The following is a 23,339-nucleotide window of genomic DNA, read 5'->3' as shown; positions in this document are numbered from 1 at the left end:
GGCTTGGGTTCAAATCCACCTGCTCCAGAGGTGCGTAATAATGTATCGCAATAGGTTGATTAAATAATATCCAAACTACGGTTGCGTTCCCTAGAATTTAGACAGTGAAAAGGCAATTTCATATATACTTCATTGCAAAGCATCTGCTTCATTATTTTCCTTGTACTCTGCTTGTTTCTAAAAATGAATTGGAAATTTCAAAAAGCACTTTCCCGTGATTTCACATGCAAGTCAACACACTGAATTGCATAAATTATTCATCACAGTTTGCACTGTGGTCAACCAAAACCCTACCTCATTCAATGTCAGTGTACCCGAACCTTCCAGTAGCGGGCAACAGAGAATATAAAGCACTAATGCAATGATACCTCTTAATCTTGGGGCAATAAAGTCAAATCATAACAGCACATCCTCTCAATCTTTTTTGGTTCTAAATGATGATGATGGGTTGCAACTGATATATTTTAGCAACAAAAAGCAATAAAATAGTCAGAAAATCAAGGGTCAAAAAGCAGCATGATAGTCACCAGAGTTAGTTGATCTCCTTTACGTTTTGATAGGAGAGGAATCTTGCGTTTCCGTTTCCCATCTCCCTCTGAGGGAGAACAGTCTACTGTTGACGGTGATGATTTTGACAACAGACACACAGATTCTAGAATCAAAAAATAACTCATTATTTCTTAAATAAAGAAAAATCTCTTTACTAACACTAAAGAATTAAATCACCTAAATTCAGCAGCTGAAACCCCTGAGCACCAACCAAATTTGATTTCAGTTGTTCAGTTCTGCATGTCAGCATATTTACTGCAACAGGTCAGAATAGAAATGTTCCAAAAACAATGAGTGAAAGTTAGTAATAACACTGATGACAATTAGATGCAAATCTGCACTACAGCTAAGAGTTTTTCACATTCTGTTCTGTACTGGATGATGCACCTTAATTTAATGTTATTATTTTTTGTTTTCAAAGTAAGTACATAAATAGGTAATTCTCTTTTCCACAATGTTAGTTGGGGAACTGTGAATGTTGCAATGCATGTGCTTGCTAAGTAAAACAAGTGCCAGGAATTGTGGCTTGAGATTTTTATATGCAACTTTATACTTACGTGGCTATCCCAGATTAATTAACAATATCAATCCACTTCCTTCTTACCTTCTTCCACAGTTTGGTCTTTTTCTGTCCTGTCCACCTTAACAGGAGTAGAAGTATCTGACCTTTGTACTACTTCTTCTCTGTGAATAAACAAAAATAATTCAAAATGTTTTCTAAATTCAAGAAACCAGGATGCAAAGCTGTGCTTTGCAGTGTAACAAGTTCCTGCAAGTTGCAATTCATTAGCTGGGAGCTGCCTTCTAACACGGCACCAAAATAATTACTTTTAACTTTTCTTTGCAGCAGACTGCACAAGCCAAAAACCTTTCTGATCCGTATGAATGCTTTCTACCTGGGGTCACTGAATAATGGTTGACTGTGAAAATCCTATGGAATTCCTCTGCCAGAACAGACATTGTTTGCAACACATACTGACACCTAGCCGAGACCAAGTTACTGCTGGTACGTTTGGGTGAAATACATAGTAGTTGGGATGAATTAACAAGTACTTTCACAGATTCAAAGAGAAGGGGAACACCATCTCTAAAATTCTGCCAATCTAATCTAACAGGTAAATGCTAGAAATACAAAAACTCGTGATTCACTGGTGCAGAGGGCCAAACTGGGCTCAAAAAGGTTATCATATTGCTGTGGTAACACTGGACCCAGAAACAAAAGCGATGCTCAAATTCCACTCTTACATGATGTAAAACAAACAGTTTTGCTTACCCATGGATTGGTATCAGGAAACAGACCCATGAAACATGTGTAAACCTAACTGGTTTGTGAATAAAGGTCCTCTAAGCTGCACCATCAGACAGTACTCCAAATGTTCCTATGTAAGTGATACACGTTGGCCACTTTAAATTAAAGCCTGTACAGAGCTATGCAAAGGAAGTTAAAGGATACATCAAGTAAACATATTAGCTGTGCAATGCAACATAAAATTAGAGCTCACATTGTTCTTTAATAACTTTCACTAAAGTGAACCAGTGACTCCTTACCCACCTGACCCACAGCAACACAAGTGCCACCCGGTTTAATTAACACTCAAGTAGTCTAGCAACAAGTTATAAAAAAAATGACAAGAGCCACCATCATATTCTCAAGGGGATGAAGAACAGCTAACACATGCAATCCTGGTGTTACCAGAACACAACAGAGCATTTTAAATCAACTTCAGTTTCACAGATGAGCAGAGCGACACTGATCAGTACACTCTTTGCAACTTGAATTGTATCACTGGTCACCAGCAAAGAAACATCACTGGGGAGACATTTCATCAGGCACACATGGATATTTCAATGAACATTTAAACCAGTGGCTACGTTTACAGAGCTGCAGTTCGTTACCTCTTTTTTTTCCCTGGTCTCTCAGGAGTTTGAGAACGTGAAGATGCAGGGCTGGAGAGTGGAGATGCATTCCGTACACAGACATAATTCTTAGCACCCTGCAGGTTAACAAAGAAATGAGCAACTAACGTCAACATAAAATTTCACATCAGCAGATGGCTGATCAGTTAATCTACTAATGGTAATGATGGTTGAAAAATAAGGAGAACACTTATGCAAATAATGTAGTTGAACATCATACACCAACCCAGTTTAATCATTAAACCAAAACACAATCTGCATCAACGTAGCACTTCTGCAAAACTACACATGGTGACTTACAATCCATACTGAGGCTTGCACCACAATCTATTGAGTTTCAAAAGCTTTTTTTAAAGTACAACATGCGAAAATGCAGAAAATTCCCAATGTGACATCATACCTTGAACAAACAGTATAGTAAGTTTCAGTATTACAAGCTCCACTATATACACTAACCTGAACATGGCCTCGAGTGGAACTGTAAGAACTGAAAATGGGATTGCGAGGGGAAGAATGCTTCCCACCCACACATGTGCTGCTCAGTGAGCTAATGGAGGATGTTCGCGATCTTTTGGAGATGGGGTCATCCGAACACTGGGAATTAGTGCTCCTCTTCAGGGTTCCAGGTCTAGGAAACATGACAACAGCTCAATCACCAGGGATAACTGAACAAAATAACATGGGTTGTAGCTAATGATGCACGACTCGCTTCTGTTGACGTTGCTATTTATGTAATTAATCCATAACATTTATTTGAAATATCCTGAACATAAAGATCTAAAGTATACATTTTCTCTCTTCTACAGACATTTTGTTCTTGTTGTAATATTTCATTCAGCCTCTCCTGAACAGACTGCCTCTAGCTCAAGTCTAAGTCCAAAGACAACCATACGTTTCAGATAGATCACCAAGAGGAATTCCTCAATGTAACCTATACAAACTACATGATAACAGGAATCCAACTATCTGAATTAATCACAATCATTATCTAGTGACCACTAATGGAAAGAATAAGTATGCAGACATTTCCCATCAAGGTCACTGACAAATGAGGGCCACAGAGGCAAATTATTGTTCCACAACTGCTATTAAATTGCAGGATTTGGATTTAGAAATCTTGACCCTCAGTACATAGATAATTTATAGACAATTCTATTAGATTTAATGTCTGCAGGGTATTCAATTCAAAGACAGAAAGCCAAAACCTTTCAGCTATATGAAGTACTTCATTTTTTACAAAAATGTGATTGAATATTTAATTATCACTTAGAATCAGTTTTATTTAGATGACAAATTAAATGTGTCTGGGAAGATGTCAGTACAAGATAGAAAAAGTTATTTCTGCAAATAACTAAGTGAATGATGAAAAGATTTTCTAAACTAACCCATCAATTTTCTTATTGGTCTTGAGATTGAGTGAATGTGAACATTAACTGGAAAATATGTCAAAGTCAATTCCAGGCAGATTTAGTAGTTACATTGAGATTATAAGTAGTATCACAACTGTATATGCTAGTTCAATAATGATATTACATAATGACCAAGCTCGCTGCTATAACAGTTCAGTATTATTATAGTATAGTACAGTACAGCACAGGAACAAGCCCCTTGGCCCATCAAGACGCCATTGTAAATCAATTCCATCTGTTCGTATTCCTCTATTCTGTTTGTGTGTCTGACTGATGCCTCTTAAACATGGTTATTGTCTCTGCTTCTACCACCTCCACTGGCAGTGTGTTCCAGGAACTTACCAATCTCGGTGTAAAATGTTTGCCTCACACATCTCCTTTAAACTTTCTCCCTCTCACTTTCAACCTATGCCTCGCTAATATTTCACATTTCCAGCCTGGGAAAAAGACTCCAACTATCCACCCTGTCCACACCTTTCAATTTTATATTCTGCTATCAGGTCACCCCTCAACCTCTGTTGCACTCCAATTCAGGTAACATTCCTGGTGTTCCTCTTTTGCATCCTTTCCAATGTCTCCACATCCACCCTGTAGGTGGTGACTAGAACTGCATACAACACTCCAAACATGGTCAAACTCAAGTATTCCACAGCTGCAATATGAGTTGCCGATTTTTATACTCAATTCCTTGACCAATGAAGGCAAGAATGCCATAAGCCTTCTTTACTGTTTTATCTACTTATGCTGTCACTTTCAGGGAGCTATGGGCTTGTACCCCAAGATGCCTCTGGATATCAATGCTCCTATGAGTCCTGCCATTGACTGTATAGTTTCCTGTTGCATGTAGATCTCTCCAGCTTCCTCATTTCCCCTCCTCCGACCTTCTCAGTCCCAACCCCCAGATTCAGCACCGCCCTCTTGACCTGCAATCTTCTTCCCAACCTCTCCGCCCCCACCCCCTCTCCGGCCTATGACCCTCACCCTCACCTTCTTCCACCTACCTTGGATGCTGACTGACATGCTGCGCTTTTCCAGCACCACACTTTTCAACTCTGGTCTCCAGCATCTGCAGTCCTCACTTTCTCCCTGTTGCATTCGACTTCCAAATATGCATCACCACACACTCGTCCAGATAAAACTTCATCTGTCATTTCTCTGCCCAACTTTCCAATCTGTCTATATCCTGCTCTATTCTTTGAAAATCTTCCTTACTATCGACAACATCATTTTTTGAGTCATCTGCAGACCTACTAATTAGTTTCAACCAACCCATTTACTTAAACTACAAACACCAGAGGTCCCTGCACTTATCCTTGTCGAACACCACCGCTCACAGAGCTCCAGTAAGAAAAGCACTCCTCCACAATTATCCTCAATTTTCGATGACCAAGCCCACTTTGCATGCAACTTGCCAGCTCACCACGGATTCCACCTGATTTAACCTTCTGGACCAACCTGGATTATCAAATGCTTTAACAAAGTCCATGCAGGCAACATCCACTGGTCTACCCTCAAACATCTTTGTTACATCCTCAAAACACTCAATCAGGTTTGAGAGACAAGACCTGCATAAAGCCATGCTTACTATCCCTAATAGGGTCATTCTTCTTCAAATCAAATAAATCCTGTCCCGAAGAATCTTCTCCAATAATTTCCCTACCACTGATGTAACGTTCACCTGCCTAGAGTTTTCTGAATTGTCCTTGTTTCCCTTCTTAAACAAAGAAATAAAATTGGCTATTTCTCAATCTTCTGGGACCTCACTGTATCTGTGTCAGGGCCCCAGCACTCTCCTTCCATGCCTCCATCAGTACTCTATGATAGATCCAATTGACATGCTCCAGAATATCAACATACCCCTCTGTAATCTTTCCATCATTCATGTCCTTCTGCTTGGTGAATACTGATGTAAAGTAACCATTAAGGACCTCACCCACTTCCTCTGGTTCTGTTCATAAATTCCTTTTATCATTGAGTCGACCTACCGTTACTTTCAAGCTCTTGAATATGCATAGAAAATGCCTTGGGATTCTCCTTAATCCTACTTGCCGAGGACATTCCATGGCCATTTCAAACCCCCTTAATTTCTTGTTTGAGTTCTTTTCTACTTCCTTTATACTCAAGGGCCTGGCTTGATTTCAGTTTCTTAAACCTTTTGGCTTTTGACCAAAACCTTTCCATATCTTGTCATCCAATGTTCCTGAATTTTGCCAATTCGGATCTTTGATCCTCAGAGGAGCGCACCGGCCCTAAACTCTGATCAACTAGTCTTTAAAAGACTCCCATATGTCAGATGTGGACTTACCCTAAAAGTCACCCACAATCTAATTTCTCCAGTTCCTCCCTAGTACTGTTTCAATTACCCTTCTCTCAATTTAGCACTTTTACCTGAGGACCAGTCTTATCCTTATCCATAATTATCTTAAAACTTGCGGACGTATGATCACTCTTCCCAAAATGCTGCCCCTTTTAAAACTCTGATCACCCAGAAAAACATTTGGATACTCTGTCCAAAAATAGAAATGATTCTTCAACCATGAGGATTCATCTATTACACCTCTATTTCTGACTTTCCTCCTACATTCAACTTATCTCATAAAGTAGCTTTTTTTTCCAACTCCATGAGCAGTCCATAAAAGTTACAAGAACAGTTCAAGTCCCAACTACCTGAAACACATCTGAATAGATTGATTAAAAATGTCTACAAGAACAGCTGGAGATAACCGTTTGTCAATTTTCTAATCATTCCCAACAAAATCATCAAGGGACGCCCAACAATCCAATAAATGCATCATTATCTGCCACTGGGAAGACAGAGGGGTAAATTCATGTGTAGTATTGGGTGGCACAGTATTTTATATTAAAGAACAAGAGCTGAGCTTGCTGTTAACAATGAAACTACTAATAAGCAAAGAAAGTTTATCCACAGCCATTCAAACTGGCCTAGGTTGAAGGAGTACAACAGAAACATAAAACAAAAAATAACTAGGAAACACAGGTATGCAACAACCATTTCAAAGATTTGTGAAGAGAAGTTTCAAACTCCTGATCCCTAATCTATCTCTGTCTGTCTGAAAGGCATGCATAAAACAATGCAAAAGGAACAGGAAGTTGAAAGATGAAGCCCAAGTCAACCCAATCACTGGCTGTCAGAAGTTATAATAACTTCACCCCATAACAAGTTATTGGAATGGTTACAAGTTACAAATTAATCAAGATATTCACCAGATGCAAGTGGTTAAATTTTAATGGAATCTCGTACAATATAGCTCCATTAAGTAACAAAGCTACCTGCAAAAGCATTTTGAAAGCCTGTCCAAAAATGGAAAAAACAGTGGACCTTTAATTACAAAGACTAGTTTATTATCCATCTACTCCTGGCTTTGCTCCCACATTCCACTTACTTTGGAATCAAAGAAGCTGGAGCTCCATTGGCCAACAGGGGCTCAAATGCAGAGTGACCACTGCCACTGCTGTCATGGCGTCTGGAAACAAAAAGCAACAAATTAGGCTAATATTACAAAACTTGATCGGAACTTGAAGCAGATTATTTTCCAAAGGACAAAGTTTTTATTTCCTACATGCACGAGGACTATAAATGACTTTGTTGGAAACTTCAATACACCAAGTTTGTAAATGCTTTATTCACTCATCTCACTCAAGAGGATTTGGATGCAACAACTTAAAGTTTAGCTCTGATCAACCATAATGGCACACAACGAGAAGATTAGCAAAATATAAAAACATAGAGTGGTCTTTACTGGATGCTACATTTGTAATACTTGCAACAATGTCACATGAAATTGAGGGAATAAAGTCACTTGGATTCCGAGATGGGGAGTGGCAAGAACTTTAGGAAAAATGAATTCTCTCAGACTGGAATGACATGGTGAGCGACATTCCAGACAACTGGGATGCTCCAATTTAAGAAAAAATAATTTAGATTCAGGACGAGCTGGTCATTTCTCCTTATCAACTTTTGGATGACATAACTAAATTAGATTAGATTCCCTACAACGTGGAAACAGGCCCTTCGGCCCAACAAGTCCACACCGACCCTCCGAAGAGTAACCCACCCAGACCCATTTCCCTCTGACTAATGCACCTAACACGATGGGCAATTTAACATGCCCAATTCACCTAACCTGCACCATCTTTGGACTGTAGGAGGAAACCAGAGCTCCCGGAGGAAACCCACACAGACACGGGGAGAATGTGCAAACTCCACACAGACAGTCACCCGAGGATGGAATCGAACCTGGGACCCTAGTGCTGTGAGGCCACAGTGCTAACCACTGAGCCACAGAGTTAATTTCTCCAGTGATCAACAAGACTGACCCAGTTTTGTGCATTTAGAGTATATTCTAGTTTGGATTAAGTAGAATTAAATCTACTCCTATTGGAAATCTAATGTTACGTAATTTGCCAAAGCTAACCTTCGCCCAGACTGTCTCTTGAAGCTGATGAAAGTTTTGTTCTATGCGGGTCATCTCAAAAGCAATTAACCCAAGTGGCTGGTCATTTTTCAAAGGATATTAATGATAAATCCATTTCTTATGGGGGGAGGGGTTAGTGGATTACTGACTGTCTAACAAGAGGACAGACTGTGATCCTTCTCATCCAGAAGCAAGTAAAGCACACAAAATTGTTGACTTTGTTGAGAGAAGCTAACTCAGTATACAATCCAATGCTCAATTTTATGCCAATAAAAAACAGTGGATTCTTTAAAGATTTAGCTCTACTTTGAAAGTGGTGTCGCGAGTAGACAGGGTGATTAAGAAAACATTTAGCACACTTGCTGTCATTGCTCAGATCATCAAATGTAGGATTTAGGACACCATGTTGAGGCTGTACAAGATGTTGGTGAAGCCACTTTTGGAGTGTTGTGTACAGTTCTGGTTGCCCTACTTCAGGAATAATACATATTATTAAATTGGAGGTGGTTCAGAAAAGATTTGCCACGATGATGCTGGCAGTAGAGTGTTTACCTTATAAGGAGAGGATGGATAGGCTGGGACTTTTTTCACTGGAGTGTAGGCAGGTTGAGGAGAAAGCTTAGAAATGTTTATAAAATCACGAGGGGGATAGATAATGTGAGCAGCAAAGCTCTTTTCCCTAGTTTGGGGGGAGTTCAAAACTAAGGGGCATATTTTTAAGGTGAAAAGAGAAAGATTTAAAAGGGACCCGAAAGGCAATATTTTCCACATAGCAGGCTATTTGAATGTGGAATAAATTACCAGAGGAGTGGTAGATACAAGTACAGATATAACATTTGAAAGACATTTGGACAGGTAAACGAATAGCAAAGGTTCAAAGGGATACGAGCAAAAGCAGACAAGTGGGACCAGCTTAGGTTTGGGAAACATGGCTGGAATGGACAAATTGGACTGAACGGTCTGTTTCCATGCTATATGACTTCATGACTCTACCTGCATAATGTAATTGAGGCAGTATTGATCATGAGCCACAAATGAATATTTGTTCATTTTACAGCAGTGGGACATACTACAGCTGTAGAACAAAACTTTACGAATGTTTGATTTTTTTTCTCCTTGCGCATTACCAAACCTGTTTTGAAGCACGTTATTGAAATTTGATCTTCATCGAACTCTATCACATAGCAAATCATTCAAAAACAAAAACGGAGCAATAAAGCCTAGTTTTAAATAAAAATACATCTGAAACAGATGCTGCCAGTTATTCCTATAAGCAACCACTCAACACAACTGCTTTCATACTCAACCCTCATGCATACCCTCCAGCACTTAGTTAATCCCCTTTTTCCAATAATCCTCTTAGAAATCAAACCAAACATACCTGCGCTTGTTCTCTCGTTCCGATATCAAAGTTCTTTCTGCATCATCTTCAACTGCTCTCTTCCGACTTTCTTTGAGCGCACTAAGCACTGTTGCTTTCGAGCATGGGTCAGTTAGAGGAGATACAGCAGGGGACATCATATAGTCCAATCTGGAAAGTCAACATAGTTTAAATATATACCTAGGGATGTCACAAAAATCTAAACTGAAAGACTTAGTTATTTAAAAGTAAATGTAACAAGTGTGGAATCAAATTCAGGATTAAAGTCAGAAGTTATGTCAAAAAGAAAAAACTGATAAGTCTAAAACAATCTAGAAAATATAGATCTATCAGCTCAGCTTCTTTAAGATACAGGAACAGAGGGTTTTGGAGTGACAGCAGGCTGTACAGCCCTTCAAGCATGTTCTAGAATTCCATAAGATCTAGCCAATCTGGTTACAGTCCTGACTCCACCTTTCCTGACTGCATTCATTAAACTGGACTCCCTTTTCACAAAAAAAAAATGCATTTAACTCAGCCTTGAATAAATTCAATGAGTCATCTTCCACTACCTTCTGGGAAAGAGAATTCCACATACCAACAAATCAAAAAAAATACTGATTTCTGGGAGAACTTTTATTCTTAAAATGAATCTCCTCATTCCAGTCTCACCAGGAGGAAACACTTTCTTGGTATCCACCCTATCCGGTCCCCTCAGATCTTATACATTTCAGTAAGATTGTGTCTTGTTCTTCGAAAATCCAACTTGTTCAACTTCCCTCTTCGGGCCTTCAGCCCAGGAATAAGTAGAATGAACCTTCGGTGAACTGATTCAAACACAATTGTATTATTTTTTCAAATAAGCAAACTAAAATTCTACATAGTTCTTTCCAGATGTGATCCATAGTACTGCTTTTCAGTTCTTCCTGTTGAAGTGATCAAAGTTCATTTTCTTCAATATTATAACCCATCTGCCAAATATTTTATAATTTAAGTTATGCGCCTCTGCAGACTCTCAACCTTCGAACAACTTAGTTTCCCACCTATCTTGGTATAATGAGTAAATTTGGCAAACATACACCCATTTGGTCCATCGATATGCATTCTAAGTATAATGGAATGCCACTTGTTAGCACTTTCCAAACCAAAAAGGAGATATTTATTGTGCCACTTCAAATATGCAATCATCAGAACTTGGGGCTAAAATATACAGACAGTAGCAAAACTGTAAAGAGAGGCAGGAAATTTCCAAAGTTATATTTTAAAACCATATCTCAGTCAGATTTCAAAAACTACACATCTCCTCTGCAGCTAAAGCTACCTCCAAGCATTTTAATTTCTTCTTTTGTTCCAAACTTCTGTATTCAGACCAAGGCTAAATTGACAATCATGGTTTAACTCTTGCTCCTGGATTCAACAGCAAGAAAAAATTTGACTCTTTGAGTTTCCAACTTCTGTAGTCATTGCATCGAGAACCAATTCTGGTGTTTGGAGAGTCGAGGACTAGGTGAATAGTTTTAGGATTGAAACAAGATCTTCTGGAATAAAATTTCGTACACAAAGGCTATGTGTAGAACTTCAACAATCTCTTCCACAAAATGATAACTGCTCATTTTAAATCCAAGATATATTTATATTAACCAAAGTTATTAAGGACTATGGGACAAAGATGGATTATATGTTGTCTGGTAACAAGATCATCCAGAATCTCACTGAATGGCAGAATAGGCTTTAGGGACTGGAAGAACTACTTCTGTGTTTATGTTCCTGTTGGATTGGTCATAGCTTCAGAAGCCAGGGCAGACGAGCCAAGCTGTTTTTGTTCCTTTTTACTTTGCTGCTACAAAGAAAGAAAAACCAACAGCTACAAACGATGTTTATATTATTGTATGGCAGCAACTTGTTATTTGTTCCTTTGTAGCAAAAAAAACTAAATTAGGGAGTGAAAATCTGTTCTGTGGGAAAGCAGAAACAAATTGATTTCTTCATGTCCAAAATTTGTCTGCATGATTCAGGCTTCAAATTTTTCTTCTTTACTATGAATAGGTCCAAGGATGCAGATCTCACTCTAAGCTCACGTCACAGTTTCAAAAGACATCCATGAACCCACAGACCTCAAGGTCAGAGTCATAGAGATGTACAGCACGGAAACAAACCCTTTGGTCCAAACCGTCCATGCCGACCAGATATCCCAACCCAATTTAGTCCCACCTGCCAGCACCCGGCCCATATCCCTCCAAACCTTTCCTGTTCATTTACCCATCCAAATGCCTTTTAACTGTTGCAACTTACTAGCCACATCCTCTGGCAGCTCATTCCATACACGTACCACCCTTTGAATGAAAAGGTTGTCCCTTAGGTCTCTTTTATATCTTTCCCCTCTCACCCTAAACTTATGCCCTCTAGTTCTGGACTCTCCCACCCCAAGTTCAAGACTTTGTCTATTTATCCTATCTATGCCCTTCATGATTTTATAAACCTTTATAAGGTCACCCCTCAGCCTCTGACGCTCCACGGAAAACAGCCTCAGCCTGTACAGATTGATCAGACAGGATTCGCACTCTTGATTACCTAGAGCCTTACTGTGAACTTCAAGGTGTTCCATGGTCAATGCGTCTGTCTGAGCTTACAATTAAGTATGACTTAGGTGTAAGGCACAAAGTGCCAAGTCAAGGCTGGGAAAATGTAGATCACCTTAAACATAGAAATTCCAACACTAATAGATGAGATCATCAAATAGCTGAGTTAAAAAAGTATCTGACAGGACTAGACAGGTAAACCTCGGAAAGATATTCCCAATGGTCAGGGAGTCCATAACCAGGAATCACTGTCTCAGGACAGAAGTTCCAAGGGTATGAAGGATATTTAGGATGAGATGAAGAGAAATTTCTTCAGTTAGGGAGCGTGAGCCGATGGAATTCTCTGCCACAGAGACTGGTTAATGCCAAACATCAAATGTTTTCCGAAAGAAGCTGGATATAGCTCTTCAGGCCAAAGGAATCCAAGGATATAGGGAGAAATTAGGAACCGGGTATGGAGTTGGCTGATCAGCCATGATCAGATTGAATGGCACAGCAGGCTCGAAGGGCCAAACAGCCCATTCTTGCAGCTAATTTCTGTGTTTCTATGTTACTCAGCCATTTATCTAGAAAGGAAGTTGACAAGAGGTGGTCAGAGCTGAAAATGTGTTGCTGGAAAAGCGCAGGAGGTCAGGCAGCATCCAAGGAACAGGAGAAGGGCCTATGCCCGAAGCGTCGATTCTCCTGTTCCTTGGATGCTGCCTGACCTGCTGCGCTTTTCCAGCAACACATTTTCAGCTCTGATCTCCAGCCCTCACTTTCTCCAAGAGGTGGTCAGACACTGCTGTACTTTGACAAAACCAGATTAATGTTGCAACTGTTACAGACATGTCTGGCACCAAACATCCAGATGTAAATCAATTATAGCTGGGAGAAATGTAGAAAATAAAAGTCTTATTCATTACTATGCACACACATCAGCATTCCTAAACCAAACTATGGCCTGTTTATGGCATCTCAAATCCCCTTATTAACTGGAGTCAACATTTGGTCATCCAACAATATGTTGAGCATTATTAGGATTTCAGTCAAGCATGAAGTAATACAAAACACCCATTGACAAATTGTGAGATAATATGTGCAACAACACAGCAGAAGGGAGATTATACTGATGGTGTCAAATTTGTCAGTAATGGTTCAGCAATGTGTGAAGAATGGATTCTACAAGCATACTTTACATTAGAAGGAACCAGATTAAGTATGGGTGTTTTTATCATGGTTAGTACACTTTTTCAGCCTGGTAATGACAATTCCATAATTAGATTTCTGAATAGAAATTAATTCCCTGAGCTGCATAAGGTAGATCAATCCAGATAAATTTGAACAAGGCTATCCTGATAAAACCGATTTTTTCAGGCAAGGGCAGGGTATGCTCGTACGACTTCAGCATCAATTACCAGCCTGTGGAGATCAGCAGTCAGACTTTCGACTTTACGACTTGAGTGACTCCAGATGCAAAGCACATTGTGAAGTCAAAAGCAGTTACAAAGCACTGCAGGGCCAGACCTCAGGAAGTTCATACATGAAACAGGAAAAAAAGTTGCTTCCACAATATTTCACACACTGACACAAACATTGAACATGTATGCACCCTATATATTATAAGCATAAATGGCTCTGTAATACTATATTCTTGTCACTATTTTTAAAAATGCTGGACTAATTCACTGAAGGCATTATTTATTTTTTCATAAAACAAAGATCTGGATGCTGGAAATCTGAAACAAAAATAGAAACTGGAGAAACTCAGCAGATCCGGCAGCGTCTGTGGAGTGAAAGCAGAGTAAACATTTCTTATTTCATTGCTGCTTGGAGTTATTCTGAATTTGATGCTTACATGCAGTGCACTCAACACTACAAAGATGATGGTGAAAGGTGCAAAGTTAACCTAAAATTAACATGTGTCAAGTTTTGCATATTTGAAAATAGAATCTAACTTTACGGTTTTTCCAAGTTAAAGACTGATCACAAAACTCGTACTTGGCTCAAAATGCTTAATTCATGCTTCCTCACTTTTGAGTTTCAAAGATCCATTTACAGTCCTATCAATGCACGAACCAAAATCGTGAATTTTGGTGAAAGTTCATCTACCTAATAAGTTTACTGCGCTTTACTGCCTGATATTCAAAAGAACATAATAATTATCTGTTTTATTTCATAATTTCAGCAATCACACTATTTTGTTTTTGTACAAACTAACAGAGAAAGCTAAGGATAACAATGCAGGTGGATGGGGAGACCAATGTTTAAATGAAAATTGAAGTTAAAAATTAAGTCTTGAAATCAGAATTTGATTTTTTTGGGAGTAATTTTACGAGAATAAGTTGGAACGTGACACTTGCAACAACATCGAGTAGCTCAGCTGAATATTGTTAGATATGTTGAAGGGGATGTTAGATAAGCCAATGAGGAAGAAAGGAATAGAAGTGATACAGTTTGATAAACAGAGTATGGAAGCACTTGAGTATGGAACACATGCAATGCCAGTCAATGGATGTGGTGCAAAGCATTTTCGAGGCATTAGAGAGAGCACACAAATCTCCAAATAACCCACCTAACCAACTCTTTCAAACTCTTGAAACAAAGTTAAATGCTGTTGTGAGCTACATATAAAGAAAATAAATTGAATGTCGAAGTGGTCTACTCCTCAAAACAGCTGCAATTGACTGTGAAAACTATTCAGATATTTTTCAGGACAGAAAAGGTAAATCCGAAACACTGCTTCACAGAAATTGTAATAGGAGGGCACAGGATCAAATGATAAACGACAACAGAAGGCAATTATCAATATAGGGCTCTTTACACAAGTGCGCAACAGGTAGAAACGATTTCAGGGCAATTTAGTAGTATCAGGACACTGGCATTGCAATACCAATGGAAGGAAGAAAAAAAGTTGAATTTCAAAGCTGTCACAGCCTTATATAAAAGTTCTCTATAAAAGATTCTCTTTAAACTTACAACTTTATCACCAAATTCAGCCATGTGAACTTAAAGGTTCCAATTAAAGCAAATTCTACACCAAAATCTCACTTCCAACCTTCTCTAACTACTTCACTGAAATATACCTTGTTTTATCAGATTATTTACTGTATCACATTGCCTTTCTTAAATTTCTTTAAAAATACAACGATATTTAATTGCTCATTGACACGAATCTGATATTATCCAATATTGTGATTTGCTTACCACAAAACCTTATATTTTGCACTTACACTGAACTTCCACTTGTCCTAAGAAACCACAAAATTTTATTTTGAACATAAAAATAGGTAATGGGAATACTTACAGAGATGAACGCATCATGTTTGCATCAGGTCGTGCAATTTTTACAGTCACTGGACTCTGTACCATGGGTGAGTTCCTGGAAGATAAAACATTTTTCTTCTGATAGCCATCCCACCGGACAGTCGGTAGAGTTCCAGGTACTGAATATTGGGGCTGGTGGATTGGATACCGTCGCCGAGGGGTCACTGTAAATTTATTCATCATGGCCTGATGCTCCCTAGAGAAAACAAAATTATTCAAATAAAAGATTAATTACATGTGTTGTGTGCTTGACAGCTTTTAAGAAACTTGTTTGATGTGATAAAACGATTAATCATTTAAATTCTTTCAGGGACTTGCATCTCCATGGCAAGACCAGTACTTGCTAAAAATCCCTAATTGTCCACAAAAAAGTTGACTGCACAGAAACCAAGGAAGTAGAGGCAGAGACAACAAAATATTGCTTTACAAATAACTGCTCTGCTTCATTTGGTGCAAAAATATTTCCCTCGTGTGAACTGGTTTACAGCTTAGTTCCACCTGTCCATGCATGAAGAATCACTTCTGTCGCGGCTTTAACTGCAGCTAGTGGTTTCACACACCACCACTAAAACATGCACCTGTAGGCAACACTTATATGTTAAACCACAGATCAAGTGGAAATATGAAGATGATAAAGCAATTAAAAAAAAACAAGTTTCTATCACATCTGCAAACTTGAAGATATTTTCCAACAGCTGCTGTGGACCAACTCTCCAGTTTCACAGTAATATTACACTATGGCGGCAGTTGTTAATGACCTGGAAAACTTTGTTGTCGAAGTGGTTAACAGACACAGCATCTTCTGCATGTCTATTCATTATATTGGAAATTGTGACATCTTTCCATCAGAACAATTCAAATCATCTAGTCAATCCTTTGAGCTCTATCATAATTCAACTGTAACATGTCAATAAACATGTTTATACAAAAAACGCAAGACATGCTATAATGGAGCAACTATTGACATTTTACAAAGTTTAAATGATGGACACTGTCAGTTAAATGAGAGATACTGGGATCTTTGCCAACACTCTACTTAACTGACATGCAATGCTGGCCCAATGCATGGTGGAACACTGACTATATACTTACCTTAAGCAAAATATATTGTGACCAAATCTAATGGTGAGCAATGCCCTTCTTGGCAACTGAGGCTGGGGCACTGACTTCAAAGTAACACATCACAAATAAGGCAGTTATGCTCATTCAAGGTCCAAGTTTGAGTTGCATAGTCCACCACTCAACAAATTTCCGTTGGTGCCTTTTTTCACCCAACACCTTTATCATATGCTATTTTGTGTAATTCAATAATAACACAGATTATATGCCTTTACTTAAAGTAATTCCAAAACTTAGCTTTAATGTATAATTTTAACATCTATCTTTAAATATTCAAAGCGCCCCTTTGCTTTTCAAGTTTGTGAATTATTTACAAAAAACGCTTTGGGTAACCTGGTCCAAGAATATTATAAGGATTACCATGGTAAACTACCTTGATCCTAATCTAGGAAAAAAAAAAGGAAAATAACAAACAAAATTATTCCATGAATGCATCAGTTACAGTTCTAACTTGAAGAACACATTTTTAAACATGAAATTAGCCACTGTCCACTGTTGTACAGAACATGCAGCACAGCTCCAGAACCTGAAACCCAGCAGAGCCATGCTAGTTTTTCCCAAAAGAATCTCCTGCCAGCCTTCATCGCAGTAACCCTAGCTTCCCCATAAATGCATTTCTGTTATTTGCCTCAACTACTACCCACCGTGGCAAGTTCCATAGTCTCCTCAATATCTGGTTAAAGACATTTCTCCTGAATTCTCTTTTGGATTTATGTGACCATATTTTATTTTGTGGTCCCTCATTTTTATTTGCATGACAGGATACATAAAAACTGGGTCGCAGGTAGATAGGATAGTGAAGGCGGCGTTTGGTATGCTTTCCTTTATTGGTCAGAGTATTGAGTACAGGAGTTGAGAGGTCATGTTGCGGCTGTACAGGACATTGGTTAGGCCACTGTTGGAATATTGCGTGCAATTCTGGTCTCCTTCCTATCGGAAAGATGTTGTGAAACTTGAAAGGGTTCAGAAAAGATTTACAAGGATGTTGCCAGGGTTGAAGGATCTGAGCTACAGGGAGAGGCTGAACAGGCTGGGGCTGTTTTCCTTGGAGCATCGGAGACTGATGGGTCACCTTATAGAGGTTTATACAATCATGAGGGGCATGGATAGGATAAATAGACAAAGACTTTTCCCCGGGGTGGAGGAGTCCAGAACGAGAGGGCATAGGTTTATGGCAAGAGTGTAAAGATATAAAAGAGACCTAAGGGGCAACGTTTTCATTCAGAGGATGGTAAGTGTATGGAAGTGGTGGTGGCTATTACAATTGCAACATTTAAATGGCATCTGGATGGGTATATGAACAGGAAGGGTTTGGAGGGATATGGGCCAGTAACTGGGACCAGATTGGGTTGGAATATGTGGTCGGCATGGACGGGTTGGACCGAAGGGTCTGTTTCCGTGCTGTACATCTCTATGACTTCCATTCGGTGTCTTCTCTTTTGAGAAGAAATGCCAGCCTGCTTTGTTTTCTTGATAAGTATGACCTCAATCCTGCTATCATCTCACTTAGGTGAACATGACGTAGTGCTTACAGGTGGCAAATGTTCAGAAGCCACAGCAGCCAGAACTACCCTCAATTAATAAATCTGGAATCAAAAACCTCATCTCAGTGACAGTGACCATGAAACCACTGTCAATTGTCATAAAAATACCAACTGAATCACTGATCCCCTTTAGGGAGGGAAATCTGCTGGCTTTTTCTGATCTGGCTGACATGTTAGCCCAGACATTGTGTCTTCAATGCATTCTCAACTAGCCGAGCAAGCTACTCAGTAATAATAAAACATTGGAAAATCGAAAAGGAACAAGAACAGATGAACCACCTGGTCAAATACAGGAACTGCCCCAGACAGCATTCAAGCTGCAGTTGGACATAGTCATACTCATGAAAACATAACTAGGAAAGGTGATGGAAGGTATGTCCTGTCCCAAGGGCAGAACAGATCTAGAGGTGGCGGCACATGGCAGACATCAGAAGGGAGTTTCACTGGGAATCATCAACATTGTCTGACATGAAGTGCCATGAGCAAACAGGAGCATGGAAACCTCATCACTCCTGACCACTTGCAAATCAGCTGATCTATTAGTAGTCCTCTATACTGAACACCATTTGAAGTACTGAAATTGGTAAGGGGACAGAACATAATCTGAGTGAGGGACTTCAATTTCAACAAGTGCTTCGTGGTTGCACCAGCACTGACCAAGCTGGCCACAGATGCTCGACTCCGCTCAACTGGGTCTGCGTCAGCTAGCGAGGGGCTAACAGAAGAACGGATGTCACTGACAGTGCAAAAAAATAGTAAGCTGCTCACTGATACTCATTTTGAATTTTATGAAGGCAACACAGGTGCTGACCACATTACAGTCTTATTCCAAATTTTATTTTGGTTGGGGGCAGGTGTTTTAGAACTTTGCCCACATTCCTGATGACAGGCTTATGCTCAAAACGTCGATTCGCCTGCTCCTCAAATTGGCCCTCTAAACTTTGCCCTCAATGTAAGTCATCTTAATTCCAGGACATCACTGCAAGAGTTCCTTAGAAAAATATTCTCCAGCTAACTACCTGCAGTTGCATTAAACACCTTCCTTAGATCAGAATGTCAAAAGCACAAGAAAATAAGGAAAAAGGTCAGAAATAAAAATGGACTCTGATGGCTGCACAACCATAAAAGATCAATCACAACTCATCAACTCATTAAAGAGGTCCACCATGTCTGTTTGCAGCAAGATCTGGACAACATTCAGACTTGAGATAGTACGTGGCGTGAAATGTTCAGCATGGACTCCTGGCATTGAGGAAGCCCAGTGTGACTCCCTGCTTTTGAACTTTAGGACATGACGCTGAATTTTTACCTTCATTTCAACATTTCTCTAATCTATACCTAAGATTTTGTACATGGGTATATTTGTACCTAAGATGGCACAAGAAATGGTAACTTTGTACATTTTCCACTGTACTCACGTATCCCTATACTTGAGTACATGTGACTATAAATCTAGTTTTAAATATTGTGGCTACAAGAGCAGGTCAAAGAGCAGTGAGTAACCCAGCTACTGACTGTACAGCATTTAGAAGGCAGAAGTCAGACATGTAGCGGAGTACTCTCAACTTGAATAGATGAAAGCAGCTCAAGGAACACTCCAAGTGGTTGATGCCATCTAGGACGTGGTAGACTACTTAATTAGTACCCCATTCACCACTTCAACATCATTGCCTTCACTACTGAGACAGTGTCACATTATTGCATTCCATCTGCAGTTGCACTGCAGCAACTCACCAAAGCTCCTTTAATTGCACTTTCAAACCCACAACCTCTAGCAACGAGAAAGGCAAGGACAGCAGATGTACAAGAATACCATTATCTCAAAGTTCCTCTCCAAGCCTCTCATCATCCTTATCTGGAGCTATGCTGCTGTTCCTCTACTGTCACTATGTTGAAATGCTTCAAAACCTTTGTGGTGTCTCTATACCCCAAGATCTGCAAAGGTTCAAGAACGGTTCACCACCACCCTCTCAAGACAATTAGGAATGGGCAATAAATCCTGACTGATCCAGTAAAAATCAGATACTGTGAATGAATTTCACACACAAGTTAAGCACAATTTTCATTTTTTTTGCTTCTTACCTTTCAGACCCCTGCTGTTTGCTTTCTCAATGGCCTTAACTCGAATGCTATTCTTATGTTATGTTCTTTTGGGCTCATTTAATTTTCAAGCATCAAACTATCAAGCTAACATTGAAAACATGACTGGACTTAAAGGAAGATTCTCAGACTGCAGCTCTGGACTAGTAATCGCAAAAGTGCCTCCAGGTGCAATAAATGCCAAAATAAGGAATTCCTGAAAGTGATAATTGTTCAAAGTGACTTCACTGGCTAATGAGCACATCAGAATCCAGAACACAAGACTTAGGGTGAAATTCCAGGGAGTACTGCAATGCGAAAGGTCCCGTGTTTCAAAAAAAAGAGCCTGCCCCCCATACACTACTTTGAACAGCAGGAGGTACCATCCCCAATGAGCTGCTAATATTTATCTCTCAATCAACATTTAGGGCGGCACGGTGGCACAGTGGTTAGCACTGCTGCCTCACAGCGCCAGAGACCCGGGTTCAATTCCCACCTCAGGCGACTGACTGCGTGGAGTTTGCACGTTCCCCACGTGTTTGCATGGGTTTCCTCCGGTGCTCCGGTTTCCTCCCACAATCCAAAGATGTGCAGGTCAGTTGAACTGGCCATGCTAAATTGCCCGTAGTGTTAGGTAAGGGGTAAATGTAGGGGTATGGGTGGGTTGCGCTTCGGCGGGGCGGTGTGGACTTGTTGGGCCGAAGGGCCTGTTTCCACACTGTAAGTAATCTAATTAAAACAAATTATCTCACCCTCACATTGTTGTCTGCCAGACCACGCAGAAATCAGCATACTTTATTGGCTATGGAGTACTGACATCTAAGGTTACAAAAGGAGTTCTATAAACACAAGTCTTTCTTTAATGAAAGATTATGTACACAGCAAGTATTTTTCTGCAATAATTTTAAATACATATAATGGCTTTAAATACTCAGAGGAAATCAGTTATTACAAAAATAATGGAACAGATTTTATGAAAATGTCTGATGTTTTTGGTGTAAAAATTAAGTGCAGGAGAAACCCAATTGTCTGGCAACATCATTGGAGACAGAAACAAAGTTAATAATTTGAGTCCAACATGACTCTTCTCCAGAAATATGCTCATCGTATTGGTAAGATTTTAATGAAAAGTTACAGGTTGAACTGAAAATCCATTCTTTTTCCAATTGGATCTGCATTTCCAATAATTTCAGATTTCCAGAATTGCTGCTTTATTTCTCCATTCAATCTTATAAAAGTAGGTCATTCAGTCCTTGTAATCTGACCCAACACTCAACAATGACTAATCTTCGCTCACAAGTACACTTTCCCACATCCCAAATTTCCAATGTTGGTCTTCCCATCATGTTTTCAGACTAGTAAAATATTCCCAAAACATACATTAGCTCAGCTGTAAACTTATTTCTCAGCAAATTAGGGTATCAACTGACCCGGGCAACTTTTGGACTCAAACAGCATGAAACAATACAAGCTTACAACTAGTCGAATGAATGAGTTGATGATCATGGTGCGTTAATTGTTGTCAGGTCCGTTGTTTCCAGGCTCTTACCCAAAGGACAGCCTCCTGGTCGGGGTCTGCATAGGATTCGGCCGACTGTAGCGGTTCCTTATCTCTCTGTTGCCAAAAGAGGCTTGTGCCGAGTTTTCGTTCGACAAGTAGCTGCCCATCATGAGGTCGGCGGGGCTCCGCTCATCAGCATAAGCCTCCGCCAGCGGGTTGCGTTGCTCACAATTCACCAGCTCCCACTTGCAGCTATTGCCCGGGGCCCGGCCGGGATTCCGAGGACCGGCCTGGGGCCTGCCTCTGACACTCCGACCTCTCCCTTTCCAATGGCCGCCTCCTCCGTTCAACCTGTTGTGCAGCACTTCGGCCCAACGCGTCCCGAGGAGAAACGCGACGGTGCGGTCGAGTAAATCTCGGAGCCCGGGCCTGGGGCCTACTCCCTCCAGCGAAGAGTAATAAACCCAAGCGGAAACCACCGCCAGCAGGCCCAGCAAGTACCAGCCCAAAATGTAGAAGGAAAACAGCAAAGCGAAGCCTAGCCCCGCCGCCCACGTTATCACAGACCGCTTGTGTGCGGGAGACATGGCGGCGGCGGCTTCAATCCAGTCTCAGTAGCAGCCATTCTGCTCTCGCTCTGTCCGCCATTACCGGACGCTTCACACACTGCACATGCGCGCCATTACCCGGCACCCACTGCCGGGCGGGGTAGCCATCCCTTCCCCCACCTCCCCGTCAGCCTGTCGACCTCAGGCCAACCTGGGCCCGCGCAAGCGCGCGCACACACACATCGACCGTCTCCTGGCAACCCGCGGCCGCGCACACCCTGCGCGACAAGTCCGGCCGTCGTCACTCGCGCAGGCTTGTGACGGCGGCGCGCGCCCCAGGCGCCCAGCTGCGTGCCTCCGCGGATACAATGGGCTGAGCGGAGGTACTGCGCATGACTTTGTCAAAGGTAGCAATCACACACCTGTAGGTTACAGTGCATCAGGTTTATCTGGAAGCACTAGCTTTCTTAGCACTGCTCCTTCATCAGGTGGTTGTGGAGAATAAGATTGTAAGTCACAGAATTTATAGCAAAAGCTTACAGTGTGATGCAACTGAAATTATACATTGAAAAAAGACCCGGATTGTTTGTTAAGTCTCTCATCTTTTCGAATGACCATGTTGGTTTCAGTTCTTTCATATGGAAATTACAAAACCTTTTTTACAAGTTACATTCTCAAAAGCACTTTAACAATTGGCGTCATGTCAGCCCAGATAAAGAATTGAATGTGTTAACTCCCTGTGAGGCTGTCTGTGCCACAATGGTCAGACTGATTCTCATCGAAAAAAACGGATTTACAGAATCTTACATGGATTCATGCAGTTCTTGAGCAAAGTAAAATGTAACTCTGCAAGTACAAATTCACCCCACAAACTTATATGTGTATGTGTGCATGTGGGTGTGGGGGTGGGGGAGTGGGATGTGGTTATGAGTGTCTGTAAGAGGGTGTGTGTATGCGTATAGGTGTAAAGGGGTTGAAGTCGGAGAGGGTGT

The 23,339-nt window shown here is 40.4% G+C and overlaps 1 protein-coding gene across 4 annotated transcripts in view; it reads right to left on the bottom strand.

Moving 5' to 3' along the window:
* pom121 (POM121 transmembrane nucleoporin) overlaps positions 1–22,641 on the bottom strand; it is a 57,750-nt gene extending 35,109 nt beyond the window's left edge. Inside the window, exons 1-8 of one of the 4 annotated variants that reach the window (XM_043718719.1) lie at positions 21,848–22,641; positions 15,537–15,752; positions 9,693–9,842; positions 7,280–7,360; positions 2,923–3,094; positions 2,446–2,543; positions 1,154–1,233; positions 528–652 (exon numbers count right to left, since the gene is read on the bottom strand). In XM_043718719.1, coding sequence (XP_043574654.1) covers positions 528–652; positions 1,154–1,233; positions 2,446–2,543; positions 2,923–3,094; positions 7,280–7,360; positions 9,693–9,842; positions 15,537–15,752; positions 21,848–22,386 — 1,461 coding nt within the window. In that variant the 5' untranslated portion in view covers positions 22,387–22,641. Of the gene's footprint in view, positions 1–527; positions 653–1,153; positions 1,234–2,445; positions 2,544–2,922; positions 3,095–7,279; positions 7,361–9,692; positions 9,843–15,536; positions 15,753–21,774 lie in introns of all 4 variants that reach the window. The other 3 variants (XM_043718718.1, XM_043718720.1, XM_043718721.1) reach the window with 3 other exon arrangements.
* Positions 22,642–23,339: the final 698 nt, after the last annotated feature.

This window comes from Chiloscyllium plagiosum, chromosome 28 (genome assembly GCF_004010195.1).
Source record: "Chiloscyllium plagiosum isolate BGI_BamShark_2017 chromosome 28, ASM401019v2, whole genome shotgun sequence".
Lineage (NCBI taxonomy): Eukaryota > Metazoa > Chordata > Chondrichthyes > Orectolobiformes > Hemiscylliidae > Chiloscyllium > Chiloscyllium plagiosum.
Note: the sequence above shows the minus strand (reverse complement) of the source record. Positions and strands in the feature narration are given on the sequence as shown.